Source organism: Malania oleifera, chromosome 6, assembly GCF_029873635.1.
Source record: "Malania oleifera isolate guangnan ecotype guangnan chromosome 6, ASM2987363v1, whole genome shotgun sequence".
Lineage (NCBI taxonomy): Eukaryota > Viridiplantae > Streptophyta > Magnoliopsida > Santalales > Ximeniaceae > Malania > Malania oleifera.
The window spans coordinates 13,953,743-13,965,753 of record NC_080422.1 but is presented as its reverse complement, the minus strand read 5'-3'; the positions used below and the strand labels follow the sequence as shown (position 1 = coordinate 13,965,753).

Here is a 12,011-nt window from a genome sequence, read left to right as displayed (position 1 = left end):
TCTATTGTTGATTAGCACGAAAACTCCAAATAAATAAATAAATCATACTACTAACTTGCAATCTCTTTAAAAATTAGAAAAATTACATATATAAAGCGTAAGTGAAGGAACATCTTTACATAAATAAAAGTAAATAATACTCAAAGATGGCGAGAATATTAAATCAACCTCAAAAAATATGAAATGATGAAAGAGTTAATGATCAATAGAGAAACAAAATAGGTATATAATAGTATAAATCACATTCCACAGCATGCTAATGAAAAAGTAAAAATGATTGAAATAATACAAGGCTTTTTAGATTTTATGAACAAAACATGTTTACATTAATTATTTTGATATTTTCATTGATTCTCAAGATGGAGCATATATATATATAAGCAACCTCCTAAAATGTAGCTTACTCTTTTTGGTGTTTTCCTTCAAAGTTTTTTAAAAATAAATTTTACTTATCTTATTCCTTTACTGATCAAGCATATGATCAAATAATTATCATACCTAAAGGATTCAATATTATATAGTCAATCTAATTTTTATTAAAAAAATTAACATTAGAAATAAACACGATCTTTAAATAGTGTTTAGGAACATAAATTTTAAAATTTAAATTTATTTTTATACAAATTTAAAATAAATTCAATACAACTTTATATTATATCTTACTTAATTTAAATCTAAAATTTGAATTATATGCCTTGAAAGGATGAACAAAAAATAAGTACTTTGAAAATTATCTTCTGCTCTATGTTGGGATACCTTTCAATTCAAATATTTAATAAATTTAAATAAGATAGCAATACAAATTTATATTAAAATTTACTTAAATTCAAAATTAAAACTCGAAATTCATACTACCTACATAACATAATAATTGCTTAAATATATTTTTTGGGGAATTCTGGAAACATCCTCTGCCTTGGAGCCAGTGATCTCAAATTTAAACGTGGGGGTTGGAAAAAATTCAAACCAAAACAAAAAAAATAACACAAAAGGTGGCAAGATCACTTGATTCCATACGATGTAAGCACCGATTTGCATCAGCAAATTTGTCCCAACCCAATTTGATAACATATTTAATGCTAAAAATTCATTTTTTAAATTCTTTTTGCCAAGCGTTAAAGCCCATTTAATTTTTTGCCTCATTCTCAGCCTTATCGCCTTTATCCCTATCCACATGAGCACTGACGCAGAGAGAGAGAGACAGAGAGAGCTATTATAGAATGTGAAGGTGTATATATTATAATATATATATTTATACATTGGTTATGTGTTGAATGGAGGACGCGGAGATGAAAAGACAGGAGTTGTGGGCTAGCATATATGAGAGGTGCATCAACGGGTTCCTGCTCATTTGGGACTTGCTAGGGAGCAGAGCAGTGCCTTTTTGAGTCTTTTCATTTTTCTTTTTGTTTCCTTTGTTTTGTTCACATTGGATTGAGGAAAGCACCTAGTTTTAGGGGAACCCATCTGGGTTTTTGAAGATAAGATTGGCATACCAAAATCACAACTGGGCCTTTCTTGCTTTTCATTATTTTGATCTCAGGAGAGAGAGAGAGAGAGAGAGAGAGAGAGAGAGAGAGAGAGAGGATGTTGGAAGGGAAAGCTTTGGTGGAAGACACAGACATGCCAAAGAAGATGCAGATCCAAGCCATGGCTTCTGCTTCTCAGGCTCTGGATCTCTATGATGTTCTTGACTGCAAATCCATAGCTGCCCACATAAAAAAGGTAACCCAGTTTGCAACCCATGATGTGTTTGTGAACTATGGATTGAAAAAAAAAATGATTTTCTTTTCATTTTCTGATGAACATATGGTTGTAAAATTGGCAGGAGTTTGATGTGAGATATGGTGGTGGATGGCAATGCGTGGTGGGTTCCAATTTCGGTTGTTTCTTCACTCATTCTAAAGGAACTTTCATCTATTTCACGCTCGAGACTCTCAATTTCCTAATCTTCAAAGGGGCTTCCTCTGCCAACTCAACCTGATCCCTGGCCTGTGTTTGGCTGCTATGAAAATGCGAGAAACTGGCAGAAGACGGGGGAAAAGCGCATTGATTTGCACTTCTTGTTATCTTACTTTCTTCCCTGGTCTTCCCTGGTCTTTTATCCGGGTTTTCCTCGTTATTTTCCTCTTTACCCCTTTCCCTTTACCCTTTCTGCTTGTGTAGTGTGGACTTGTGAAGATTACAGAAAACAGGGGTGCCACATCCCACAGCCCGCCGGTTCCCTTTTGGACCATCCCCCATGTGATAATGCATAGAAGGGGCATTTACAATGCCCATTTTGTATAGTTGCCTTCACATATGAATAATAAAATATGTTATACCTGTTACGGTCTATTTTAAAGTAATCTTCAAAATCAGAACACACTTTTAAATGTAGAAAGTTAATAATTGAAGATTCATTGAGGGTGACAGCTTCTGATCTGCCCTTTATACCTGTTAATAAATACATACAAAAGCTTTGGGTTTGAGGTAGATTTGTCGGTAGGAAGGAGTAGATCTTTCATATACAAGGAGGATGTGGAGCCGAGGAGGCAGGGAATTCTATCCTTTGAATACTGAAAGCATAAAGCACTAATTAGATATCCATAAATACCATTTCTTTTTCTGAAAACGTGTAAAGAAAAAATTTAGATTCTATGAATCAAATGAATACCTAACGATCATAACTTTGAATCTCACACACACACACACACACACACACACACAGATATATATATATATATATATATATATTAGCATTAAAAAAATACTAATTCCACGTCCGATACTAAGCATTCATCGAACTCTATAATTTCAAACTCAAGATTTCAATATACTGTCAAACATTTATAAAAAAAAAAAAAAAAACAGATTTGATGACTAAAACAGATTTGATGAATAAAAAAAAGAGACATATTATATTAGCATTAAAAAAATGCTAATTCCACGTTCGAATACTAAGCATTCATCAAACTCTATAATTTCAAACTCAGGATTTCAATATACTCTCAAATATTTTTAAAAAAACAGATTTGATGACTAAAAAAAAGAGACAAAAATAGCCCACAAAGATTAACTGTGCGAACTAGGCACGAGGATCAGTAGCTAAGAACAAAACATTGAACGGCCGCCTGATAAGCCCCATCTCTATTTTATAATCATGTAAATTGAGGTACAATGAACACAGGAGATTCATCTGAGCACGCCACAAATAGTTGGGATTGGCTTTCATTATAAGACATAAAAAGTATATCAATGACAAATAGCAGGGTTTTATTCAACAACAACATGCCTGCCAGAAGGGTAAAATTCCAAAGACGGGTAAGTTCCTAATTGGACAGCCTTGTGCCAAAACTGGATGACTTTTAATTAACTGGGCAGCGCCATTTTTCCATACTTGTACTCTCCCAACACATTTAGATCACTGGTGTTAGCAGTGGCTTGTTCTGAAAGTGCGCCTCCAAGTTCCCAATCACAAGGTCAGCCATGGCCTTGCAAGTTTCCAGAGTGTCACTTCCCACATGGGGCACTAGAACCACGTTCTCGAGACTAAACAGTTCTTCGGGCACCTCAGGCTCGTTTTCAAACACATCGAGTCCAGCTCCAGCCAACCGCCCTTCCAGCAGGGCAGACACAAGCTCGGATTCGTCAACATGTGCACCCCGTCCAATGTTGATGAGAATGCCTTCAGGACCCAATGCATCAATGACTTTATGGCTGACAATGTGGTGGGTTTCGTCTGTTAGAGTGCAAGCAACGATCAGGATTTCGCAGTTGGATGCCAAGTCAATGATGTTCGAATAGTACTTGTAATTCGTTTGTGGTTTCATGGATCTGGAGTGGTAACTGACTTGGCAGCCAAATGCTTCAGCTCTCTTCGCAATTGCTGATCCAATCCTGCCCAACCCAACAATGCCAACTGATTTACCACTGAACTGAAAGAAATGAGAAGGGAGAAAAAAGACTAAGTGGGGAGAAAAAAAAGGGTAAAGGAATGCATTTATCTGCCATTCAAGTGAAAGGACATTGAAATTTTAAACTGTAATTCAGAAGACAAAGATTACAAGCAACTCTAAATTCTGAGCAGACACATCCGCAAACACTGATAACAAGATCAACCCGGCATCCTAGCAGATTTGATGGTTTCATTAAATATTTTCCATTTTCTCTCCAGTTTTTTGAAATTAATTTATCTTTTAACGAGGTTTGCTGCCGTTTTCCTGTGTCTGGACAAGGGCATACAAGAATCAATACTTGTGTAAAATACCAAAAAACATTGATACACCATCAGACAAGATCATAACCACTGCACATGATGTATTGCAGCAATTACTTATTCTTGAAGTTTGAAGCTTAGCAAGCAATGCAGTTCCCTATCCTCCTTCACAGTTGAACACGCATAACTGCTAACCTTGAGCAAGTGAAAGCAATTTTATGACTAAAAAATTCAGAAGCCGAGAGGGCATGCCCCATTCAATTGCTAAACATTTTCTATTTTGTATAATTTGCTGGATATCAAAAGTGGCCAAGTTAAATTTATGAAAATCAAAATTGGACACAGTTTTATCAACTGAGACTTCAACAAGATTAATAAGGAATGGAATTTTCATTATAATTGCAAATATTCATTCCCATTCTTGTCTGGTAAAACTAAGTTGTATAAGATGAGGCAATATTGTAAAAACTAAATAAGTAGAAGTGCATCAAGACAAACCTTCGTAGTCAGCTTGTAATCACCTTTGTTCCACGCTCCTCTCTTCACAAACCGATCGCACTCGCAAATCCTCCTCAAAGTCGCCAGCACCAACCCAATTGCCAAATCTGCAACGTCGTCCGTCAACACATCGGGCGTGTTCGTGACCCTAACGCCTCTTTCCCTGCATTTCGCCAAATCGATCTGATCAAACCCCACACTGTAACTCGCGACGATCTCCAGCTTCGGGAGGGCGTCGATCAACGCGGCGTCGGCGCCGTACTTGGCATTTCCAACGACGGCGCGGATGGAGTGTGAATTTCTGTGTAAAAATTCAGCCTTTGAACTCAAGTCCCAGAATTTGAGGAGATTGAATCGCTGCCGGAGCTGCTCTTCGAGGTATTGAGACATCGGGTACATCGTCAAGACGCCAATGGTGTCCATGAGTGTGATTATTACAATCAGGGTTAGGGTTTTTGTTGGGTTCCTTACGGTGCTTTTGCGTTGTCCAAACTCAGATATTGACATTTAATAATATAGATTCAAACTATGTAATCACAAAAACTTTAAATTTACCATTTGAATAATGAAGCCAAGAACACAACAATTTATTATTCCAAATAATACACATTTTTAAACATCAAATCAAAATTATTAGCCTTAGTGGCTACATAATCTTATTGTCGTGTTTTGATGATAACAACTCATTAGTGGTTTTAAGTTAAACTAATATTTACATATGAAATTGTGACAGATATAAGTAACAATATCATACATATACGGGTTTAAGTCTAAAGATCAAACGAATACTCTCATAGACAAAGATCGAATGAACACTCAAATAAGCAAAGATCAAGAGGGTACTCATTCGAGAGAATTCAAGCACGTCCAATAAAGCAAATGTAAAGTCATAATGTAATAGAAAGTGTTTGAGGTGGGAATTGTTCTAACTCTTATAGTTTTGGTTCACACAAGTTTATTTAGCAAGAGTTGAGCAATTGCATATGCATACTAGTATATAGGATATCACCGAATCATAAGCATCAATACTTATGAGTTTTCAAATACATTTCATGAATTTATCCTATGATCAAATGTATTTTAATAAGGAATAAGTTTAAAATTATCCTAGTATTGTAAACTTTTATAGACTTGGTTCCGGTTAGATTAAAACCATGATTAAGCACCTAAATATCAAGTTTGTGAAGAAACAGGGCAAACCGTCGGCGGTTGGCCCAGGTGCTTCGACAATTTCAGGCAGAGATTAATGGAAATTGACCTGAATGAAACCGTCAATGGTTTGATGATTTCGTCGAGGGTTTGAGTCGGGATTTTGAATCCAACAACTATAAACTGCCAGTTTTCAAAGTATTTAATTATTTTCTAAGCCCGACGTTAATAAAGCGTCTAGTACTTTAAATTGCCCATAAATACAAGGTTCTATAAATAAATACTTGACTTTTGACAATTAGTAAATATCAATCACAAGCACATTGCATTTAGTTTATCATTTATTGCTCATAATCTCTCTTGCTCTTTATACTTGTGTGTGATTCATTACTCGAGAGATTAGGTAAGGAACTTTTGTGTTGTAATCAGCTCATAGAAGGAGCATCATTTATATCAACCACATCTTCTCTACTTACTCTACTTGTAAAAGGGTTCTTAGTGAACCGAGTTTGATGGGTTCTTGGTGAACCTTGCGGTAAGGCTTTTTGTGAGCGTGAATGGATTAGTTCCCTTATCGTGTAAAAGCTTCTCCTTCCTTAAAGGAGATCGTATATTGGATTTTGAAATCCTTGAGTGTGTCTCAAGACGTGGACGTAGGCAAGGGACCGAACCATGTTAACTTCGGTGTTAAGCTTTTCTTCCTTACACTTCTTATATTTATTGTGTGATTTATCTTACTTATATTGTGATATAATTACTTACATCTTATCAAGATTTATTATTTTTTAAAAAAGAATAAAAATCCGCAAAAGAGTCTATTCAACCCCCCTCTAGACACGACTCTAGGGCCAACGAAAATTTCTTCTAATGTAATGTTTCCACATGTAGGATGATTAAGAAAAAATTACAAAGTAATTAATTAGTATTAGTAGATCACGAGTTTTTCACTTGTGTCTATCTAAATTTAAACGAAACGATAACAAAATTATAATTTATATACTAGAACCGATTTATGTTTATTATTTATGTAGTCTTATGTATGGCATAATAGTAACTCATATGCATATACGTTGACATTGCAAGGCTCGTTGGTTAAAAAAAAGAAAACATTAAACATTTGAAAGTTAAAGAGCCTGTTTTGGTTTCGTTATTGCTGTTGTTGTTGTTGTTTTTTTTTTTTTTTTTTATATTTATATTTATACATAATAAAGAAATTTATTATAAAAATGAGTTTGTTTATGTTACTAATTTTTTATTTTTGTTGTTGGTTTTCGATTATCTAAGAAAAAATTGAAAATCAAATTTTATAGTTTTCATTTGCTTTGACTACTTGTTCAAGAAATTTTAATATGTAATAATTATTCTTTTAGACTAAATCATTTATTTTATATCCTTTAAAATAAAAATAAAAATAAAACGATCACATGAATTTAAACATAATTAAAATGAAAAGCATACTTAAATTTCTTTTAAAAAAAAATAAGATAGCTAATTATAAAATATTTTTACTATTTTTCAATTGTCATGTCCAAGAGAATTTTTATTGTGAAGTAAATTTTGAAAGAATAACTTTTAAGCAAGATAATTATAATTATTTTTATTTTTATTTTTATTTTTATTATAGTATATTTTAATGTGTATTATTTTGTAATTTTATTATTTAAATAATATTTTTATAATATTATTTGATTCAAGATGAAAAAATGAGCATTTTAAATTAATTTTTTAATTATTTAGGTTTTATAAATATTAATTGAACAAGTTGCTAGTTTTCAATTTTTAGTTTCTAATTCAAATTTTTTCTTTTCGTTTCTATAACTTTTGACAATGATACCAAGCGACCCATATATTTAATGTTTAAAATAAAAATTAAAAACCATAAACATTAACTATATGTGTTCTATTGTCTTCAGTGAAATAATAAATGACAATTTTTAAAGATTTGGAACTATTTTCGGAGCCTATAAATTATTAAATTTTTTTTAGCCCACTAAAATTCAATGAGATTCACGTCATTGTGCTTAAGTTATCTCTTACTTGTACAAATTTAACCACTACTATGTTATCCATAACGGGTGAGTTTCAAATTTTATATTACAAGTTTTTCTCTTAGCATATATGCATATGTTCTAATTTTCTATTAGTAATTTGTATAGTCTATCTTGTTTCGTCTTTTTTTTTTTTTTTTTTTATTACATAAGAACTCCAGCCACCAATGAGCCCTTCAGATCCCCTGGTGCAACACCAATGTTAGCTTTGATGTATTCCCAAGAGGGGGGGTGAATTGGAATTTAAAACTTTTTCCTAAGTTTGACCTAAATAAAAGCAGTATATTCACAACCTATGATCTGTCTATGCAATTCCAAATGCGCAGATAAAATCATGCACAACATTCATCAACCATAACATACATGTGCAGGAATGTAAATTGCAGAAAGATAAACAGTGCCCACAAGATTTGTTATCGGAGTTCGACCAACTGTGCCTACGTTCCCACCTCTAACTCGCAAGCCCGAGGATTTCTCTAATGCTCACTTAACGGGTGGACCGGCACCTAATGCAATCAGGTCAATTAGCATAAGGCTGACCTCAACTTTTACAAACTCTCCTCGCGAGGCGGAGAAGACCCTAAGTCAAATTCACAGGGCTGACCCTAACCTGATCCTTCCGGACTAGATCAAACCCCCTCAGGCCACGCCTGAAAATACAACAGTATTTTCACTCAAATGGTACAATGATTATGCTTTCATGTAAAGCATATATGTACCCAATACGCGCAATCACATACAAATCAACAATGTAGGTCATGTAAGCTCAGTGATGCAAATAGTTATGCTATCAACACTCAATATGGTATATCAATGATATGCTCAAGAGTGTTCAAAACAAGCAGTATTTTGGAATATAAGCAATGTACAGTTCAACGGCAAATCAATATTCCAAATATATGAATCAGATAATCAATCTAGTTCAAGAAGATTTTCCTCAATGAAATACGCACAATACTAGTTTGAAAATGTTTTGCTTATTTGAAAAATATTTGCACAACAAAAACCAAGCTATTGGACACTTGCAACAAAGATGCAAATATCTTAAGCTTACTAGGTTATCCCAACACAAGATTTATAATATGAAAATCTGTGGTATAAACCTAAGCTAACTCCCCAAAAACAATATCTCAGTCACAAAAGCAAGTGGGAGTATTTAGCACTATCTAGCAATTATAAGCACACTTACTAAGCTTTTACAATACCAAGATTTATCAAAAGAATGAGTATTTGAAGGTATTTGAGCAAAGTGGGATTTTGAAATAGAGATGATTTTTGGATAATGATTTTTGCTAATCCTTAACTAATCCTCACAAATGAACTCAAATTTATAGGCTAGGTAAAAAATATAACCGTTTGGAACCTATTGGGTATTATTAGAAAAGTTTAAAAATGTTTAAGCAATTTAACCCAACTTAACCCATTTTTACTGTGGTTAAATTAATTTTAACCCGCCGAGGTTCAGGTGGCTAAACCGTGATTTGGTCGCCCGGATAGACGCAACTTTAAAAGTTATTTAAATGAGTTCGGTCGCATGTGTCGTGCTTCGGCAACCCGAATCAAAGTCAGTAGCCTTTGTTCGTGACTTTGGGTGCCCGGTCCTTCAGTCGGTGGCCCAAACTCAAGTGTTCAGTCGCCTGGGGCTCAATTTGAACTAAAAAGGTCGGTCGCCCGAGTTGGTGGAATGTCTATTTCAAAGGGTTTGGGTGCCCAAGGACAGTATACACAATTTGGTTCAGTCGCCCGAGAGCCTAAGTCAACTGTTGACTTATCAACAGTTCGGGCGCCCGAGGAGTTTTGAACTCCACGGGTTCGATTGCCCGAGCTCTCACAAAATCCTTAATAATTTTCATTTTAAGCACATATTTAACACTCATGTATATTATATGATATGTGTGTGGGTGTTGGGACTTAAGGTCTTTTCAAGTACTCCCAAAAACCTAGCGTCGGTCGACCGAAGGTCATTTTGTCCCTATGGTCATTCTATGACATTTCTGAGCTTATAAAACCTACATGCATGACATGCAGAAATTATTATAGACCGTTTCTCCTAATTACTATTACAGACCCATATTACAATCATTGATTTGACAATACAAATTAAAATCTTCAGGGTCTTCATGCTTTGCTTTCATGTGCCATCAATTGGTTTGCTAATATAAACCTGCACACAAACTTGAAAGCCATCAAATACAACAAATATTTGTCATTATCAAAACTGGGTGCGACCTATAAGGTCAACAACCAAACCTATGGATCAGCGTCCTCCGCCCCCAGGTTTCGCTGGAATTGAACCCCCGATGCTCCTTCTTACTTACTGATGCCTTTCCACTTTGCCATGTTGGGGGGTTTGTTTCGTCTTTGTTGTTATTATTTATTCTTGAGTAAATTTTAGTAACATTTCCTAAGTTTTCTAAATATGACATTCTATCTCTTAAGCTTATGAAAATTATGAAAAAAGAAAAAACTCTTAAAATTTTGATTTTATAGAAAAAATAAATATTCTTAATCGACTGTGAAAAATGAATTTTATCCTTAAAAAATTTATTTTAAAACTCTTTTCATTCGATTATGATATGAATATGGCATCAATTTAATAAATAAAGTGGATAGTCTGTTAAATATAAAGTTTTTAAAATCAAATTGGTTAGCAAACTAAAGACTCAAGGTTTTCAATTTGACTAGTTTTACTAATTCGATGAGTTTCGATGAACTAATTGATATCACATTGACAAAATAATTTTTTTATTATTTTAAAATTTTTACAATAAATGAAACTTTTTAAAATTATTGATAAATCATAAAAATAATTAGTAATTATTAACAATACAAATTGAATGACTAAATACATCATAAAACAAATAAACCATAGTTTAATATTTTTAAATTTAAGTAACTCCTCAAACATAGTATTAAAAAGAAAATTCTTCATGCGAGCTTGATGTACATGATTGAGTATCAACTTAACCCAAAGGGTTAACCTATCAGGTCTTGGGGTCTTCCATGTGTATAAACTACTCATCATATTGGAATTGGTGTGATCTCAAGAGGGGGCTGAATTAGGTTTTAAAAACTTTTTGGTTAATTTAAACGTTTCACTGATTCACCACAGTTCATATTTCATTCAACGTATATACGTGTATGTAAAGCGAGTTTAACAATAAAAGCAAGCATACACGTGTGTAGTATCTTATTTAAATTAAATGTGTGCATGAAAATAATTTTGACATAAAATAAACATCCATACGCACGCTGAAAATAAAGTGCAGGAATTTAAATAAGACAGAGAGAGAGACACCAGATTTGTTATCGAGGTTCAACCAAACCAGCCTACATCCCCGCTTTGGGCATACCCTCCAAGGATTCTACTATTCCTGCTCACTTAACCGTACGGAGCAAATGCCTTTTACATCCTCTCCTTACAGGGCGAGGAAAACCCCAACTCAATTACTAGGCTGAACTAGTCTCACTTACGGGGCTGAGACTCCTTAGTTCAATTCTGGGGTGAACCGAATCGGTCTCACTTACAGGGCTCAGACTTCCCAGTTCAATTAATGGGCTAAACCCAACCGTTACATTAAAAAAACGTTTTTGTACATATGAACAAGCTTCTAAATATAAGCATGGATGTACACGTTTAAACTCAAATAAATGCACTCTAATATGATATGCAATAATGCTTAGTAGAGTAAAGGTGTTTAACTAAATTTAAACCCTAATAAAAATTTTGCTCCAAGAAGATATTTCAATAATAATATAGAAGAACCTAGGGTTTTGTTCTTTCAATGATTTTTGCACAAATAGAATATGTATGAAAAGTGTGTATTATGTTCTCCAACAAAGATTTATGCAAGTTAGAAATACTTGGAGAATCTAGGAATTAAGCTCAATAAAATATTTGTGCAATAAATAATTTCTCCCAAAATATATTTATCAAGAAAATAATCCGGGAGAAAACCAAAGCTATACTCTCAAAACGATTTTCAAAAGTAAAGAATAAGTGAGAGTAAGCATGTAAAAATAAATACCCAAATATAAATGTGCTCTCTTCAAAAGTAATTTTGAAATGAAAAAGTGGAAGAGAGTTGGAGAGTTTTGTATAAAAAGCTTTGCCCCAA

At 33.7% G+C, this 12,011-nt stretch overlaps 2 protein-coding genes across 2 annotated transcripts; one reads left to right on the top strand and one right to left on the bottom strand.

Annotated features, from left to right (window-relative positions):
* Positions 1-1,176: 1,176 nt before the first annotated feature.
* LOC131157267 (dynein light chain 1, cytoplasmic-like) lies at positions 1,177-2,325 on the top strand. Its single transcript, XM_058111269.1, has 2 exons — positions 1,177-1,725; positions 1,829-2,325. Exons 1-2 carry the CDS (start codon positions 1,588-1,590, stop codon positions 1,982-1,984), a joined length of 294 nt encoding a protein of 97 aa, XP_057967252.1. The 5' UTR covers positions 1,177-1,587; the 3' UTR covers positions 1,985-2,325.
* Positions 2,326-3,101: 776 nt separating this feature from the next.
* LOC131157266 (hydroxyphenylpyruvate reductase-like) lies at positions 3,102-5,269 on the bottom strand. Its single transcript, XM_058111268.1, has 2 exons — positions 4,697-5,269; positions 3,102-3,917 (listed from the first exon to the last, which is right to left on the bottom strand). Exons 1-2 carry the CDS (start codon positions 5,201-5,203, stop codon positions 3,399-3,401), a joined length of 1,026 nt encoding a protein of 341 aa, XP_057967251.1. The 5' UTR covers positions 5,204-5,269; the 3' UTR covers positions 3,102-3,398.
* Positions 5,270-12,011: the final 6,742 nt, after the last annotated feature.

Coding starts and splice junctions, on each gene's coding strand:
- LOC131157267 (XM_058111269.1), top strand. CDS start 1,588: ATGTTGGAAGGGAAAGCTTTGGTGGAAGACACAGACATGCCAAAGAAG. Junction 1,726..1,828: donor TAGCTGCCCACATAAAAAAG/GTAACCCAGTTT, acceptor TAAAATTGGCAG/GAGTTTGATGTGAGATATGG.
- LOC131157266 (XM_058111268.1), bottom strand. CDS start 5,203: ATGTCAATATCTGAGTTTGGACAACGCAAAAGCACCGTAAGGAACCCA. Junction 3,918..4,696: donor ATTACAAGCTGACTACGAAG/GTTTGTCTTGAT, acceptor CATTTCTTTCAG/TTCAGTGGTAAATCAGTTGG.